General features: G+C 39.4%; 1 protein-coding gene across 1 annotated transcript in view; it reads left to right on the forward strand.

Moving 5' to 3' along the window:
• CREBRF (CREB3 regulatory factor) overlaps positions 1-19,478 on the forward strand; it is a 41,768-nt gene that overhangs the window by 7,040 nt on the left and 15,250 nt on the right. Inside the window, exons 2-5 of the mRNA XM_075209633.1 lie at positions 11,540-11,731; positions 14,225-14,350; positions 14,676-15,750; positions 15,970-16,164. Of these exons, the coding sequence (XP_075065734.1) occupies positions 11,540-11,731; positions 14,225-14,350; positions 14,676-15,750; positions 15,970-16,164 (1,588 nt within the window). The remainder of the gene's footprint in view (positions 1-11,539; positions 11,732-14,224; positions 14,351-14,675; positions 15,751-15,969; positions 16,165-19,478) is intronic.

Consider the following 19,478-nt stretch of genomic DNA (forward strand, 5'->3'; position numbering starts at 1 on the left):
TCGCAACTTACATATGTAAACAGACATACATTCAATTCTGCATCTGGTCCAGGAGACCAGATGGTTACATGCAGGAGAATCCTCCTTGATTGTCTGTCTGCTCTGCTCCCTTCCATGCTATTCTCCACTAAACTGTCTTATAAGGTATCTGGCAGGTGAAGGTGGTGGTAGATGAGTTTTAAGCAAACACAAATAAGAGGAGGTCTTACTTGATAAGACAAGAACAATGGTGGTGCTTCAAAGTTGCCTGTATAACTGCTGTATGCAGCAGGCATTCTAACAGAGCACAAAAAAAACCTGTAGGCTCAAAGGTTTATTTATATAGAATATTATATTTCTATATTATGCTTCTTTAGAAATCCATTAGCTTATAAGAGAAGGTTTTAAAATCTGAAATTGGTATGCCTTTAAAAAGGATAACCACCTGGTAACATTTTTCTCTCCATTATTTAACAGCTGGGGACAACTGTGTTTTTGAATAAGCCAGAGGACTGTAGGCATGCGTGGGGAAAGATTCAGAATATAGAAATATGTAGCACAAGTAGCACCTGATTGGATAGCTGAGACACTAGTTAATCAGGGGCCACCTTTACTACACATCTCCTTAGTAATTCCATTAAATCCTGTTGCTAGGTGAAGTACCATGGTCTGTGCATGTGCTTTGATTAGTCACCATATTGTTAGTGTGTTTTTGAAAACTCTGGCATTATTACTACAAGCAGAACAATACAGTTGCCCTGTACTTAATACACATCATCTTTATAGAAGTCCGTAATAGATCTGTGCCCCTCCATTTATGCATTGTTCTAACTGGTAAAATGCGTTTAGCATTATTTAAATTAACTGTTGATGTGGACTGAAAATTCTGGATGCCACTCTTTTTTGATCAGAGCAGATTAATTGCCAATCAGACCTTCTAAAGTTTGATGTCACAGGAAGCTTCAGCACATTTTTAGTATACTCTGCCAGAACATATGGCTGTTTCATTCCTGCTCAGGAGATTGTTACTTTGAAGCAGACATGGATGTAAATAGAAAGACACTATGGCCATGACAGGCAGTAAATGTATCACAAGTTGTCTGTTCAGATATCTGTTTGTGCATCTCTATGGGGCATATTCAATTGTCCGCGGTTTCCACCGTGGAAAAACTATTACCGGTATTACGGTAATAGTAAGGCGGATTTTAGCTAGCGAGAAAAGTACCGTAATACCGGTATTTACGCTCACTATTACCGTAATGACGGTAATAGTGCGCGGGGCGCGTTAAATTTGGCTGTAACGCCAACAATTGAATATGCCCCTATGTATTTGACAGGAGAGCGTTATTTTGGAGCATATTTCTACTTCATTAAAGATATTCCAATTGTTTCATTAAAATCTCTCATAATGCTGCACATACAGTATCTTGTATTAGGCTATATGTTTTGGTCATTAATGTATGATGCAGTGTATGTATATATATATATATATATATATATATATATATGTATATATGTATATATATATATATATATATATATATATATATATATATATATATATATATATATAAAATAGATATAGATAGAAGAAGTTTTTGTTTGTGTGTTTGGCGAATATCTTATTCAGCTCTCAAGGTAAAGCTGACAAATCTTACATAGTTGAGCTGGGTACACACTACAACGTTTTTGTCCAATAATCGGCTCAACCAGCCGACATACGACCGCTCGTTCGAAAGTCTGTTCAGTGTGTGTAGTGGCACAATGGTTGAAAGTCTGCCCAAATCGACGATTGTCGCCTCATTTGGTTGGTCGTACCGTTCAATATTTTCGTTCCAATCTCCTTTCCGTTGTGTAGTGTGTATAAACTTCCGACCGATCCATGACAATCCTCCGATACTTCCTCGACCTGGGGGGCGTGTGTATGTAAATTTGTGATGCCTGTACCAGTCCCACGTGGTGCGGTATCTGCACATCACTGACTTGTGTTTTGTATAGATGTGTATTGCACTTGTCTGGTTGCAGACTATTACACTTGTAAAGCGCGTGTGTTATTACCCTTTGCATCTATATTGCGAACCTATTCATATTTACCCTTTATAAACTCTTACACTTATAAAGTCATATTAACTTTTATTAACTAATATTTGTAGAATACCCAGTAAAAAGTACAAACATTTTTATTGCAGAATATGACAAGTGAAACAATTAGTATTAAACTTTAAAGGTGCTAGTGGTTTGTGGCAGAACAGTTCCAAACAGCACATACATTTCAACAAAAATTTTCTCAAGGTTTTTAGTTTTTTTTCTTGATGTCGCTTGGGTTTATATTCCCTTTGATTTCTTCACCTACGAAACAAGGAAATAAAAAATGTTTACTGTTAAACTTCTATATCTGTAATCTATATCCAACACCAGAAATACTCTCATTTGCTCACCTTGCACACTGTTCAAGATCAGTTTATGTTGTGGTCCCTCTGGCACAATCGCAATAATAGCGGGCTTAACCTCCATATATTCTGGAAAATAGGCGCCATTTTGGTTATTATAACGGTACAGGTATGTGCCCAAAGCATTTAGTTGTCTACACATGTTCACTGAAATACCTTTGTGTATAACTTCTTTCATATCTTGGTATTCAACATAAATTTTTTCTTGTTTGATAACAGGTGTTACATTAGTGGTATCGGTGGTATCTAAACAGGTCTTCTCACCGTTAATTCTTTGTTCTGACAAAAAAAAATCTATGTTACAAATCAGGCGTTTGCATTGCTTTGTGTGAAACTAGAATGAAATAAAGTCCTTCAAACAGGTACACTACACGTGCTACTCACCTTTTTTAATGTTGTGGTCTTACTGGTCCAGTACTTTTACCATCATCTCCACCTCGCTTGGGCTCATTGGCTTTGCTCTTTGCTCTTCTTGAGCATCTCCATCCCCCACCATAACTTTTTCAACATTTTTTAGCCCTTCCAGCACCATCTCTGACTCCGTCTCCATAGCTGCAACCCCCACTGACAACTTCTCCTCACCCACCATCTTCTCACATTCCTCTGCACCAGACAGGCTCCTGTCATTTTATACACTCAGCCATGGCCATTCGTTTCTGCTGTGATGCCCGCAGAGAATGGAGCATTGTGGGCGATACCAATTCGTGTATAATAACCTCGTGTATGGAGATTTTGGGCTGTTGCTTTAACCCATACAGGACCATTACATACGAAGGGAATTTATTATTAGGGAATAATTATTGAATTGCACTTTACAAGTTAAATGTTTTTTCTAAATTTTATGTATGGTAATAAACTTCTATTTTTTAGGAATGAATGAAGAGACAGTGTGGTCTTCTCTTTTTATGCGGTTTTGGGTGTTAACTATAGTGAAAGCTCTGCCCGTTTATGCTAATGTCTTTGGTATATCGTTACATGCCCCGTAAATGTTGCTTCAGTGTGTACGAAATTAAAATCAATGCTCACGACAGCATGGCTGTAAAGTCACTACTGGGACAGCCACTCTTCCCTTTATCGTCTGAAACAAGGCTAGTGTGTATGCAGCCCATGGACCGAGTGATCAGACCATCGATCGGATGTAAAATTGATCGGCATAAAAAGTTGGTGGAAAATTCTGTAGTGTGTACCCAGCTTTATTGAGTATTGAAAAATTAAGCTATTAGACCACATAGCAACAACGTGACAGAGCGACAAATATTGAAAACATATGTTTTTGGCAGAACTTTGACCCAGGTAGCCTGTTCTGAGCCTTCCACTGGATGGATTTGGATGATATCTTATATGTAAAAATCATTGGTCGGTTTGTTTGTCTGCCCGGTTATGCATTCGGACACCCCATGCACCGATTGGGTTGAAATCAATGCAAGGTGGTCCAGTTGGATCCTGGCCACATTTTAGGGGGGTTAGTGTCTGTATCGGACATGCCGTTGCTATATGCTGGGCAGAACATTAACCCATGGACCCTGTTCTGGGCCTTTCACTGGATGAATTTGGATTAAATTTTAGCTGCTAATTATTTGTAAAATGTTGACAGTTACATCAAACTCATTGATAACTTAATAACTTGAAGATTTAAACCCAGGTACTTCAGCTAGTAAATTATAATGCATATAGAAAAGCCACATGCCATATGTGTCATATAGTTAAATCATAGTTGCCTACTCTCCCGGAATGTCCGGGAGACTCCCATTTTCTGGAATTTCTGGGACTCCCGGAAGAGCAGACTAAGCTCCCAGTTACTAACCACCGAAGCAGTACAGTGGCGGAGACGGTGCCTAGGATGCGTATTGCGGACCTTCATGGCCCCACCCCCTGCTCCAATTGGTCCGCAAAGGCGATTGATGTTTAGAGGACGGGTCCAAATGACACTACATGCCCCCCCCCCCCCCCCCCCCACGATCTCCCGGAGCAAGCCTTGCTAAAGTCGGCAAGTATGAGTTAAATGCTTGAGAGTTTAAGTACATATAGCCAATTTTGTGCTTCTTTAAATACTGTTTAGTTATTTAAATTTGAAGATATTTTCACAGCTAAAACTTGTCACAGTGGCAGTGATGAGTTTGCAATGCACAAAATCTCCTATTCAAGGATTCTGAATGTTGTGTTTGTGAGGGACCAGGATGTTATGTAATCAAGAGGAAAGGCTCTGCAATACACACTGGCCAGTGTCTAAAAATGTATGTGTCTTGCATGGAAGAGGGTAGTTAAAAAACCATGACATTTTCAATTTCAGCACAGTTCAGTGTGGAAGGGGACCTCAGCTACAGATTTCAATTAATATAGAGTATTGTATATTTCATTGCATTCCACTGCTGTTTATGTAATATCATTAACAAACTCATTTTACAGCAGTAAAAATTTACTTTTGTGGCAAAAGGAGTTGTCCAGTGGTTCACTAAATTATATTCACTAAATAGCAGGGGGGAAATTGTTTGGGGTGAGTATCGGATGCAAATATATGTAAGCTAAATTGGGCAGGCAAACTGTGCACAAAAGGAGAAAATATAATGTTCGGGGTGGCGCATGTTTGTAGGTATACACAATGGTTTAAATAAAAAGAAACAAATATATCGATTTTTCTATTTCTTGAAGTTTTGAAAACAAAAAGGGATCCAAAGGTTCTCTTTTTAGCATATTTGGCTCGCATAATTGTTTGTTGGACATATTGCTTGTGCTATACATGGTTTTTGCTACTAAATGTATACTTATGCATTCTGCCCTGCCAAATCTTTTAACTATATCTCTTATGCAGAAACATGGCACAAAAAGCCCCATTTACTTTACTATGTTTTTTTCATAATTTGCGGTAAATCAGTCACTCACCCGCCAAGACACTGCATTTAATTACACAAAGTAAAGCATTATCACTTCTCGGCTTTTGGATAACATTTTCAGGTACAGTCATGGGAAAAAGAAAGTACTCATCCTTTCAATGTCAATTATGTCCTGATATGTATAATAAATAAATAGTAATAATGAAAAAACATTTTGTCCTCCACCAAGCCTAAAATTTGATACATCTAATCTCATGTGACAGTTACCACATAACAATTTTACTCTGTCATTATGTATTCAACACAAAAATAAGCTAACATAAAAACCTATATGGGAAAATGTACATCCTGTGATTCCGTAGCTTGTAGAACAGCAGTAATAACATTTTATGTATGCATTTATCAGTCTCTTACCTCATAGTTGAGGAATTTTGGCCAACTCTTCCTTACAGCACTGTTTCTGTTCATTGATGTTGAAGGGCATTCATTTAAGTACAGCTGTCTTAAGGTCTTGCCACAGCATCTAAATGGGGTTGAAGTTTGCACTTTGATTTGACAATTTTAAAAATGTTAGTGTTTTATATTTTAAGTCGTTCTGGTGTACACTTGCTAGTATGCTTGGTTTCATTGTCATGTTGCATGATCCAATTTCAACCAAGCTTTAGTTTTAGGACACATGATTTCAGACTTTGTTGTGGAAAATTCATGGTAGATTGAATAATTGCGAGATGTCCAGGTCCTGTGGCTGCAAAACAACTGCAAATCATCACCTTCTGTGCATGACTGTCAGTATTGGGTTCCTGTAGTGATGGTCTGTGTTTTGTAACAATGTCCTCTGGACAGGCGAAAACCAAAGACTTGTATTGATGCAACCTTTGTAAGCCATATTGCAGTTTTATTTTTGTGTGTGTGTATGGGGGGGAGGGGTAGGGAAAGCTTTTTCTTGGCTACCTTTCAATTAAATTCATATTTGTTCAGTCTTTTTTGATGATAGTTATGAACTTTAACATGTTAGGGCAGCACAGTTGTGTAGTAGTTAGCACTTCTGCCACACAGCACTGTGGTCAAGACTTTGATTCCCAACCATGGTTTTATCTGTGTGGAGTTTGTATGTTCTCCCCGTGTTTGCGTGGGTTTGCTCCGGTTTCCTCCCACAATCCAGTAACATACTAGTAGGTTAATTGGCTGCTATTAAATTGACCTTAGTCTCTTTCGGTCTGTGTGTGTGTTAGGGAATTTAAACTGTAAGCTCCAATGGGGCAGGGACTGACGTGAGTTCTCTGTAAAGCGCTGCGGAATTAGTGGTGCTATATAAATAGCTGATGATGATATACTATGTTGACAGAGGCTTGTAGATCCTGGAATTTACTTTTAGGTTATTTCTCATTTATCATCATATGGTCTGATCTTTGGAAAGATTAGCACTGTCTATAAAGAAAATAAATAATGGAAAAGTAAAATCTGTTAAGTGTTGGTTGTCACTTTAGGTTAAACTTGTCAACTTGGTGACGACTAGATGATTGCTAATTATGTTGGTTATGTCCATATGTAAAAACACAGGTGTGTATATAGAAGTGAATATTTTATTTCTGTAGGTTACTGTTTTGAAGTGGGAGAGTTCACCTTGTTAGACGGCTTTGTTAAATAAGTACCAAACTCAAATTATTATGGTTAAGATACGAAAAAATACATCTGGTACCTTTAGGGCTCCAACTGTCCAGCAATGCAGAGTTACTTGCATGCTTACACTGACAGTTTTCAATTGCATTGATGGGTGTCAGACACACAGGAATGATGCAACATCCTTCAAAACAACGCACTGTCGCACAAGTTAAATGCACATAAACACAGAAACATACATTTTCATTTGGTACAATGATTTTTGGTTTTCACAGCCATTTACATGTGCAGAATTTTAATGCCATTTTGTATATAGCCTAAAGATATCAATAATTTTGTCCATGTTTCTTGTACCTCTTGATTTCTGTGAGCTGTAGCTTTGATCCCTATAACACAGATTACAAGAACTGCTGCTAATTTCTGTTCTCTTATTTTTCAAAGACCTGTAAATTGCCCTACCACCTTTATAAAATATTTTACAAACATTTCTGTCCACTAACTAAAGTCTCTGCAGCTTCTAAATTCAGCTATTTGTACTGGAGCTCTGCAGAACCATCAAATTTTGTTTGACACTTTTAAACGGTAGCAGTGGAAGCAGGGCCGCCATCAGGGGGCTACGGCCAGTACTGCTGCGAGGGGCCCGGACAGAGTAGGGGGCCCTCAGTCACCTGCCGTGCTGCCCCTTTTTCATCTTGCCTTCTACTCCGAAAAGAGGGAGTATTTGAAAGATTAGAGCTTGGGGGCAAGTCTGGTTTGGTGGGGTATTGAGTTCCAAGGGTGATGGGGAGCAGCATGGAAGATGGCCTAAAAGTGTGAGGTGGTGATAGGAGTAGAGGAGAGGCGAAGATCATTGACAGGAGTGGTCGAGTAGAGGAGTGTTTCTTGATAAGCTTAGATATTTAGGCTGGAGAGGGCTTTATAGGTGAGGGTATGCAGCTTGAATTGTATTCTTTAAGGAATAGAAAACCAATGGAGGGCATTGCAGAGTGGTACAGCAGAAGAAGGTCAGGAGAGGAAGATTAGTTGTTCATAATCCAAAAGCAGGTGATTGAAGAGAAGTTGAACGCCAAAAACATTGAGCTTGCCACAAGTGAGCCTAGGATGAGCCTAGTTTCATATGTACAGTCATGACACAAGTATTGGTCTTCACAAAATTTGCTGCTTCAGTGTTTTTAGAGTTTTTTGTTCATATGTTATGGAATACTGAAGTAAAATTACAAGCATTTGATAAGTGTCAACGGCTTTTATTGACAATGACATTGTTTATGCAGTGAGTCTATATTTGCAGTTTTGACCATTCTTTTTGAAGACCTCTTCAACTCGCCCTGGCATGCTGTCATTCAACTTCTGGGTCACATACTGACTGATGGCTGCCCATTCTTGCCTAATCAATGTTTGCAGTTTGTCAGAATTTGTGGGTTTTTATTTGTCCAGCCGCCTCTTGAAGATTGACCACAAGTTCTCATTGGGATTAAGGTCTGGGAAGTTTCCTGGCCATGGACCCAAAATTTCTATGTTTTGATCCCCGAGCCACTAATTTATCATTTTTACCTTATGGCAAGGTGCTCCATCATGCTTGAAAAGGCATTGTTTGTCACCAAACTGTTCTTCGATGGTTCAGAGAAGTTGCTCTTGGAGGATGTTTTGGTACCATTCTTAATTCATGGTTGTGTTCTTGGGCAAAATTGTGAGTGAGCCCACTTCCTTGGCTGAGAAGCAACCCCTCACATGAATGGTTTTAGGATGCTTTACTGCTGGCATGACACAGGACTGATGGTAGCGCTCACCTTTCCTTCTCTGGACAAGTGGTATTCCAGATGCCCCAAACAACCTAAAAGGAGATTCAACAGAGAAAATTACTTTTACCCCAGTCTTCAGCAGTCCAATTCCTGTACCTTTTGAAGAATATCAGTCTGTCCCTGATGTCTTACCTGGAGAGAAGTGGCTTCTTTGCTGGCCTTCTTGACACCAGGCCATCCTTCAGAAGTCTTCGCTTCACTGTGCGTGTAGATGCACTCACACCTGCCTGCTGCCATTCCTGAGCAAACTTTAGGAGATTGTCCTGACACTTGCTGGACGTTCTTGGGCGCCCTAAAGCCTTCTTCACAACTATTGAACCTCTCTCCTTGAAGTTCTTGATGATCTGATAAATGGTTGATTTAGGTGCAATCTTACTAGCAGCAATATGCTTGCCTGTGAAGCCCTATTTGTGCAAAGCAATGATGACTGCACGTGTTTCCTTCCGGATAACTATGGTTAACAAAAGATTAACAATGATTTCAAGCACCACCCTCCTTTATAAAGCTTCCAGTCTGTTATTCTAACTCAGTCAGCATGACAGAGTGATTTCCAGCCTTGTCCTCATCAACATTCTCACCTGTGTTAACGACAGAATCACTGACCTCATGTCAGCTGCTCCTTTTGAAGCATGGCTGAAATGCAGTGGAAATGTTGTTTATTGGGATAAAGTTCATTGTCAAGGCAAAGAGGGACTTAGAAATTAATTGCAATTCATCCGATCACTCTTCATGACATTCTGCAAATATATATATGCAAATTGCCATCCTAAAAACTGAGGCAGCATACTTTATGAAAAATATTTGTGTCATTGTCAAAACTTTTGGCCATGACTGTACTTCAATCTCTTGCGGTTTTTCATTGGTCCTCTCCCTTACACTCCCACCCCCTGGTATTGGGCCAAGACTGTAACAATTAGTGGATAGTGCAGCTTTAAAATGTTTCATTTTTTTTTTTTTTTTTAAGTGTTATAACAACTAGGAACATGAACAATGAGTGGCTTTTGTTACCTGAACATGCATAGTAGTTTCCAATATTGGAGATTCTTTTATTTTTTTCAAGAGCAGTTGGAGGGCCACTTTGAATTATGGCTAATATCCCTCTGAGAAAGTCTCTATGAAGATGAAACATGTAGGGGTCAACAAAAGGATAGTTTTCTGTACAGTACAGAGCATAAACTGCTGTAGAAGTCCATACCTGGAAAGGACCTGGACTCTATATCAGTATTCAACATACTACTCTATTAGAACACCATCTTTTTGTAGTATGTTTTTACAGATTTAGCATCTACTGACAACAGATGCATCCAATGGATGGCTGCCACCTCTAATCCAAGAGGAAGAGTCTGTATGTTAATATATTAATTGTGGAGACTTGTGCACCTTATTCTGGTTTTAAATCCACAGGCACTTTACTCATGCATTTCTCATCTAGCCCCTTATACCTGGCTGGAGCACGTTAAAATGATTTTGACTACAGTCTGAGTAACTTTTTGCTATCTTTCATCTTCTGTTCATCCATGTATACCCAATTTTGAAGTTTGTTATGGATAGGCCAGATCATAGCTGTGTAGCAACCAGAAGAAACAGGGTGCTTCAGTAATGTGATGTGAGGCTCCTGTTTAATTGATGCAGGAAGATGGTAGTGTCCTATATATGAAAGTTCCTATATATGAAATTAAGTGAATTCCTGAAACTTGTTGTGACTCTTTTTGTAGAAAGGGTATGTTTAACAATGACAACCAAGGCTATGCTTGGCTTCTAAGTTCAGAAGCTTCTAATGAAACTGTTCTACAACAGAGAACGTTTCAAGAGTTTTTTCAATGTGGACTAGTACTTGTTTAAACTTGGATGTCAAGTGGATATATACTATGTTATAGATAACAAAGCACTTTATAAGTGACAGACTCTACAAGTCTTCAATATTCTCTAGTGGTGAGAATTGATTTTCGGTTTTTTCTGTGCTTCTTAGCTAATTACGATATACAGGAGGGACAATTTTCTTCCTGGCTCTCTCCTAAAAATTGCAAAAAGTCTGTGACTATTTGTTTCTTATACATCTAATGAGTATAACTATTTTAATACTTTCTCAATGCTTCTAATTATTTGTTTATGATGAATCAATGATATGTGCTACATTTGAACATCATTATTGTGTTTGATTAATTTTTATTAATACTATTATAGTTATTTCTATATTTTTATTAGTTTCTGTAGTATTGATTACTTATTCTAAGAGGACAATTGTAGCGCGGCATTCTTTCCGTTTGTTCTACACTTTGCTGTGGTGATCTACGCAGGTTATGTGCTCACAGCAAAATGGAGTCTTTCCGTGTGTTTGCTTATCCTAAGAGGCCGTCCTGTCTACTAGTGCATGAGGGATGGCAATGCCATAATTTGAGGAAAACTCTCAAAAAAACATAATTGTACAGACAACATGCAATAATTCACATCAGTCCCTTCTTTCCATTGGAATTTACATTCTAAATTCCTTACCATGCACACATACACTAGGGGTCAATTTTGGCAGAAGCCAATTGACCTACCAGTATGTTTTTGGACTGTGGGAGAAAACCGGAGCACCCGGAATGACCCCAGTGCTTTGAGGCAGCAATGCTAACCTTTGCAACGGTGCTGCCCAGTAATCTTTACTTTGTAGCCTAAAATACTGGTAATATTGTTTAGATGTTGATGATCAAAGCAACTTAACATGTCAACATGATGAAATATTAAGAAAACTTTGTATTTGTAGAGTATTTCTGCTGTATGAGGCACACTTTACCACTGATCATTTGAATGCAGTAGTTAAGTTGTATCACACTGTAATAGTTTTCTTACCTGGCTGATTTTGTCTTCCTCTCAGGAGCTGCCTACGAAACAGGCTTTGGATGGAGTGCCTGTAATTCCTTTGTCCTCTAATTGGGAAACCGCTACTCTTCATTGTATGTATAATTTTCTCGCTACTGATAAGAAGGAAAAGCTGGAAAGAAGGCTTCTAGAGAAGAACATACATTTAGGTTTGAGTCTGGAAAGACTGGACTTTGAGATGCCTCAGGTACATTTTTATTTTGGCGCAAATATGGCAGAGCTGTTGTAAATAGAACTACAGGTTAAAATCCTCTAATTAGCAGAATGTTGGCATATCCAGGATATAATGCTTTAATGTATAACTTTCAGGACAAAATAGCAGGTAAGCAGACTGAGTCCTCTTACTGCATAGAGTTCACTTTCTTTTTTTAATTCGGTCACCAGTGTCCATGTAATGTGAGAGAGAAGTAACATCATTCTGATCTTGAGAATGTGGAGAGATGACTTGTACTGTTGCTAGACTTTTGAACACCATTTTAAATGCTGCAGAGATTAGTTCTGTATCTCTAATTGACACCATAACCCCTTTATTTGTAAATGTTATACTATTTATTTTGCATGGTTTCCCTTATTTTGTTATGTACCAAATGTTCTCCTTAGCTATCATGTAGTCTACAGTTCACCCACATTGCTCTAATAATTTACTGTTTTTCTGCCCATTGTCATCTCTTTCAAAAGCTGTTCAGTGTGTGCGCAATCTGCTCAAGTGCTAGTGAGCAACATCCAAGTGAAAGGTTGTTTTAAATAGATTGTTGCCGCATTTGCCCATATGATGCCATTGGTTAAGCAAAGGTTCTCATTGAAAGCCTATTACAGTAAATATTAGTCTATTTTATTTTGCTATGGAAGCCGCTTGGACAAACAGTTTTAAGTGCCTGTAAAGCTGTATTTTGAAGTTTGAATTTGCATTTATCCCTGTCTTGTGGTTGAATTGTTTCCCATTGAGGAAGTAATGTTCACACACATAATGTGTTCATTGTGTTTAAAATGGGGATTTTTCGTGTTATCAATATGTGACTAACTGTGGTAAATGTACCATTGTTTTTTTAAATGATTCTTCCAACTCACACTTAGCAACAGCTCTCTATTTTTGGCACAATTTTGTAAATGAAAATTAGAATTTATGGTTGAACTGTAGTTTTACATACACTGTTGAGCTATAAATAGTTTGTACAGTGCTTTATGCCCATCCCCTGTACATAATAGCACATTAGTTAAATGATCAGACAAAATATTTACTGTGTTATTTCAGTATAATTTATAGTACATTATACTTTTAATTTACTTGTTTGCATGGAGTCAGCCATCTTCTGAGAATATCTGAAATATTTATGTGTATTAGTGATAGTGATATCGTGTTTTGGTAGGTGTATGCTCGTTGAGCTTAATGAAAGCTCTATCTGTTGAACCGCGACATACCTCTCAACTGTTCGATTTTAGGTGGCTCCATTACTGATGTCCTTATAATCAGGAGTTTTGTCCCAATTCAGGGACAATTGGGAGATATGACTCCTGAGTGGTGCCCCTTCAATGCTGCAGGTGTAAACTTGGAGACCTGCAGATGCTCTGACTATAACTAAAAGAGATCCTTGTACAGAATTTGCAATCAAAGCTCCAACACACTCTTATTGTGTCCTTGTGGACAACCCCTTCCATCAATTACCTACTGCCAGGAACAGGAAAACGTGGTATATGTTAAAGCAGCTGCTTGCAATAGAACTCCATCCATCCAGTTATATTCCAATAATCTCAACAGAATAGTACTATACTGATTTAGCCCTTCTGTGCAGTAGGTTCCTTCACATATGTGTTCCAGATCCCAGTTGCAGGTAGCAGGAGGTCACATCCTATATGCTATATGTGAGAGGCATAACCTACAGAGAGGGAATTGTCCAAAAGCGGGCTGTCGCAATAAGATCATATTGTGCGAGTGTCTTCAGTGTCCTGCTAGTACTATTTTTTTTATTTTTATTTTTTTTATTTTATTGTTTATAACCATATGGTGGCTTTGGATGACTAGGAATTGTTGTATTTTAGTGCAGGGTGGTGGAATTTACTGGAAAAAAGTGAAGAAAGTAGTTTTCCTTATTCTGACCCATTACAGCATTATCTAGTTAGCATTGCTGCCCCACAGCGCTGGTGTCATCGTTTAATACCTACCATGGTGCTATCTGTGTGGAGTTTGTATGTTCTCCATGTGTTTGTATGGGTTTCCTCCTACAGTCCAAATACATACTAGTAGTTTAGTTAACGTCTGAAAAAAATTCAGTCTGTGTAAGGACAGATGTGAATGCCAACATGTTATCTGTATAAAGCTGAGTAACATGACTGTCTTTATATAAATAAATAAACAAAAATAACAATAATGATGATTCCCCCTTCCCCTTGCTACCACCACCACTTGTTTGAGTGTCAAAATGTTCGTAAACAGGAGAGAGATTAAAGTGGGAAATGGTAGCAACTGGACCCTGAAGGAACATGCTAAGAGATTAAAAAATTAACCATGTATTTTAGAAGTAAAAATACGTTTAATGAAGAATAAAATGTAGATTTCTTTAGGAATTCAACTTTTTTTCTTAATCTTGTGTAACATTTGTTGCTGCTGCTTTCTGATATATTTAAAGGGTACATTCAGTTTTGCATATTTTGAATTGGGTCTGTATTCTTCTTTTTCTTACAGCCCAGTGTCAGCGGAATGGATCCTCCTTTTGGAGAAGCTTTTCGTAGTCCAACATTTGCTGAGCAGACTTTAATGAGCACAGACCTTCTGGCAAACAGCTCAGATCCAGACTTTATGTATGAACTGGTAAGCCACAGTATTCACATTAACGTCTTTCGCTAGATACCAAAGCTGTCAGGCTTTCTAGGGTGAGAATGTTTTTTCAACTTTATAGATTTGCTCTTTTGGTACAATGAGATGAAATTTTAAGACAATTGTGCTAAAACCTAAAACTTTGTTTACTTGTTACCATCTATAAGCCCATATTGGTCATGGCTTGCTGATAATCCTGTACATCTAAACATCCTCTTTCATGAACTTGCCATACTGTTTAGAATCTAGTTATGTAGTAGAAATCCAACAGAAGTAAGACCTATTTATTCAATTTCAATATTTTTTGTCTGCTATTCAGGACAGAGAGTTGAGCTACCAGCAAAGCCCATCAGATAATTGCCTGATGCTGGAAGACTGCAAAGATTTGGAAACCTTGGACTCATTTACTGAAATCCTGGGAAACAATCCACCCATTTCTTCTCACTGGGAGCAGTGGGATACCTATTGTGAGGATCTGACCAAGTACACAAAGCTTACAAGTTATGATATATGGGGAACCAAAGAGGTGGATTATCTTGGTCTTGATGATTTTTCAAGTCCCTATCAAGATGAGGAGGTCATCAGCAAAACACCCACTCTTGCTCAACTTAACAGTGAAGACTCTCAGTCAGTTGTTGACTCTTTTTGCTACCCGGAAGGCTTCTTGGGAACTAAAGCTACATTTTTTCCAGGAAAGAAAATGGCACCTGGAAGAGTGACTGCTCCAGTTTGCTCATCAAAGACTGCTCCTGCTGAAGTGCCATCAGCTGATTGCTCCCAGAAAGCTGCCAAGACAGCTGCTAATACCCAAATGGTAGCAAAGACTAATATTTCTTGTGAGGATAAAATCAATATTCATGGCGAGTGCAAAGACTATGTTAGGAAAGCCAAGGTAAAGATCAGCTCGGCACTTCCTAATCGACCGACAAGCACAGTGGTAGCAATGGATGCAGCCAAGGAAAACACTTGTTTTTGTGGCGCTATGGCCAAAAAGCAGGATAGGACAATTGAAGAGTCCTCATTAGGTAGAAGAAGCTGTGCTATCTTGCCCTTCAGAGAGACTCAAAAGCTTTTTTGCCCACCTCAGAATGTGGCCACAATTGGTGCCGTGGAAGGCAGTGTTACTGTATCGGCCTCTGTGTCGGAGCCTTCGCAAAAGGAGGAGCACAACTACTCGCTCTTTGTCTCGGAGGAACTAATAGAGGCAACAGTCAAGAGTGAAGGGCCACTGGATGAGGAGGATGACGAGGAGGTTGATTTGGATGAAGAAGATCATGATGAGGGATTTGGTAGTGAGCATGAACTCTCTGAAAACGAAGAGGAAGAGGAAGAAGAGGAAGAAGAAGACTATGAGGATGATAAAGATGATATTAGTGATACCTTCTCTGAACCAGGTATATTTAATGTAGGCCAAAAATTGTCTTCCAAGCTAATAGATTAAAAACATACTGTGATACCCATATCCCAGAGTGTGATAGTACACCTCATATTTTATTCTTTTATTTATTTTTTAAATTGCTTTATTTATGTGCATTGTGGAATGTGCTGGCAGGTGCGTTGAGTGATCATTTACTTATTGAAAACTGATGTCTGACATTTAATATTCACTTTAGGTTATGAAAATGATTCAGTGGAAGACCTAAAAGGAATAACTGCCGTGTCAATGAGGAAAAGAGGAAAAAGGCGATACTTTTGGGAATATAGTGAACAGCTAATGCCTTCTCAACAGGAAGGGATGCTGAAACCCTCTGAGTGGAATAGAGACACACTGCCCAGCAACATGTACCAGAAGAATGGCTTGCACCACGGTAGATACCTTTACAGCTTTAGCTCCCTTACCTCAGAGAACTGCATTATTGGCAGTTAGCATGTTTGTTATTAACACTTTGCATAGGTTTAGTGTGTTGGGTTGTGTTGTGTTAGGTTAGGGTTTTGATCATATTGAATTCCTAAAAGCAGTAAACGGTAAGTGATGTCCAAAAAGGGATACATTAAAACCTGTAAAACAAAGAAAAGCTGTAACCTTAGCATTAAATTCTACAAATAATTAAGTAATGAGTTGCTACAACTAAAATCTATAAATGGCTATATGAAGTCAAACTGGTATTGTTAAGTGTGTAAATACAATTGGTTCTGTGAAAGTTTTGCTTTAGGGACAACATTGATCATGTCTCTTCAATAATATCCAAACTGTGTTTATTTTCCTGTTTTGTATCTATGAATAGTGCTATCGTACCATAAGCTGTTATGTCATTTTCTGTGTCGCTTCTCTTTGTTTTTGTGCTCTTTTTGCTCTTTCATCCACTTTGTGACACTGGACCATAAGGTATAGAGCCTCATTTAGGGCTTTGGCATTTTAAAATACTCAATATGTTTTGACTCCTCCCTCGTCTATATCCACATCATGCAGGAAACACAGTCGTTTTACAGTCGCAGTTTTGTTAATTTAATTAAGAATTTTAATCTCTACTCAATACGTTGTTTTGTATCCAACAACCTAACTGGCAACCTTCTGACAAGGGACCCCTTCACTGCCAGTTCAGTCAGTGAAGGAATGGCCCTGCCACCCCAGCAACACTAAACCACTCACCGTGGTAGCGGCTAGGTAAGTGATTCCCCTTCCCCGATAACCTGAGGGGGGGGGGGGGGGGGTGTATTTAAGCAAAGGCTGTATTTAAGCTGCAATCAGCCTTTAATGGCCTCGGACAGTTACGAAGTACAGGCTCTAGAATAGGCCTGGCCAACTGGTGGCTCTTCAGGTGTTGTAAAACTACAGGCACCAGCATGTTTGCCAGTAGATAGTCAGCCAATAGCTGGCAAGGTATGCTGGAACATGTAGTTACACCTGGAGAGCCACAGGTTAGCCAGGCCTGCTTGGGAGGTGAGGTCAGAGGGGCAGCCTATTAGCAGCAGTCTCACAATAGGCATAGATTGATCGGAAAGGAGCAGTCCTTCCAAAGGTGGTGGGCGAGTGTTTGCTCCATTGTCTTTCCTCCCCCTAGACTCCCCTCCCACCATGACCTCGCTATCATTGTTAACAACACCACCATCTCCTCTGTCACTCAACTCCGCTGCCCGGGCGTTACCCTCGACTCCTCTCTCTCTCTTTTAACCCCCCACAATCAATCCCTTGCACAAGCCTGTTGCTTCCAACTATGCAACATTGCCCGCATCCGGCCCTTTCTCTCTCAAGATGCCACCAAAACTATCATCCACGCACTCATCATCTCCCGCCTCGATTATTGCAACCTCCTCCTTACCGGCCTCCCCCACTCCCATCTCGCCCCCTCCGCTCTATACTCAATACGGCTGCAAGACTCATCTTCCTTTCTCGCCTCTCCTCCTCTGTCTCCCCTCTCTGGCTTGCTCTACACTGGCTCCCCATCCCCTACAGAATCCTTTTCAAACTCCTGACCATCACTTGCAAGGCTCTCTCCCAGTCTACTGCTCCCTATATTGTTTATATATTATTTTTTTTATTTTTTTTTACTGTTTGCCTTTTGTGTTTACTTTGCAGTGTTTATTTTGCCAGATTGTGTTTTCTCGTTCAATCTTTCTCCTCCCTTATCTGTCATAAAAGGGGATAAATTTTACTGGTGGTGGTTCATCAGTAACTCTTTATACATGTTTAAAATGTCATTCTAAGTTGCCCAGTGGAGAGTCTTATGTGTAGCTTGTGAGGCTAACAGCCTCACTCGCTTTGGGATCTGGGCGTCCCTATAGTACGATTATCTACGGCCAGCACTCTTCCTATATCACAGCTTTTAAGGATTTTACTGAGACCATTCTTAAATCTATTTAGTAGCTGATGCTTCTCTGTGGCCCATAATCTATTTAGTAGCTGATGCTTCTCTGTGGCCCATTTCAGCCTTGGCATGGGTCAATATGGCTGTCTAAAAGTGGTTAGTGCAGCTCTTGGAAAGTTTACAGTTAGAGTTGCTGTAACTCTGAATTGGTGACCTTGTTTGAACACAAAACAAAGGTCATACACTGAGCAAAACAAATTGTTCCAGCAATATCGAGTGTGTAATTACTCCAGCAAGGACAATCCTATAAAGTGAGAACCAGATATTGAGATTATCACATTGTCGTTGAACAAGGGATCCATAGGCTTTTTTTTTTTTTTGTTGTCGCTATGATGGTCTCATGGGATTTTCACCTGACTTATCTGTTCCCTCCGGTGGCTATGCACCTGTGCATTCTCAAAACGGTAAAACAAGAAGGGGGTTCGGGAGCTGTTGGTGACATGAGGCTGGTCAAGACGTTTGTGGTACACGGACATTCTCAGGATGTTTTTGGGTCCGTCATGGTGGCTTCCCCAAAGACAGGATCTCTTAACTCGTGGACCATTTTACCATCGGGGTTCAGTGTGTCTGGCTTTAAGAGTGTGGCAATTGAAGCCATGATCTTTAAATATAAGAGGTTTTCTGATACAATGCTGGGTACCATGCCCAGAGCTTAGTAAGTCTGTTTCGACCAAGAATTATCATAGGATCTTGAGGGCTTCTTGGTATTAGAAGAGAGAGCTTCCTGTTTTTGCAGGATGGTTTGGATGACAGATTAAAATGGAGTTCCTTAAAAGTTCAGTTTTCTACACTCTTGTTTGCACCCCAGCTTAGAGTGCCGCCATCTTCTGGAAGACTCTCTTTTTTTTTTTTTTTTTTCCCCCAAGGCGTGATGCATTTGTGACCACCATAATGTCCTCCACTAGTTCCCTTTGAACCTCTTGATACAGTGGATCTGAAATTTCTCACTTGGAAAACCAATATTTCTCCTGGTTATTGCCATGTCCAGGATGGTGTCTGAGTTGGGGGCACTGTTCTCCCTGTCTGACTTTTCACGAAGATTGGTTAGTTCTCAGAAAGAAATCCTCTTTTCAGCTTAAGGTGGTTTCTAAGTTTCACTTGAATTCGGTCATTGTAATTTTGGCATTAGGTTGAAATCAGTTTTTTTGAGGAAGAGTGATCTGTTTACCCATTGGATGTTAGGGCATTGAAGATTTATGTCACAAGGAGAGTAGAGTTTAGGAAAAGTATCTTCTGGTCCTGTATGATGCCTGCGTCAGAACAGATGATTGAGAGATCGACCACTTCTGTGATTTGGCATGTTCTTTTACAAGGTG

The sequence above is a fragment of the Mixophyes fleayi genome, chromosome 4 (assembly GCF_038048845.1).
Source record: "Mixophyes fleayi isolate aMixFle1 chromosome 4, aMixFle1.hap1, whole genome shotgun sequence".
NCBI classification, from domain to species: domain Eukaryota; kingdom Metazoa; phylum Chordata; class Amphibia; order Anura; family Limnodynastidae; genus Mixophyes; species Mixophyes fleayi.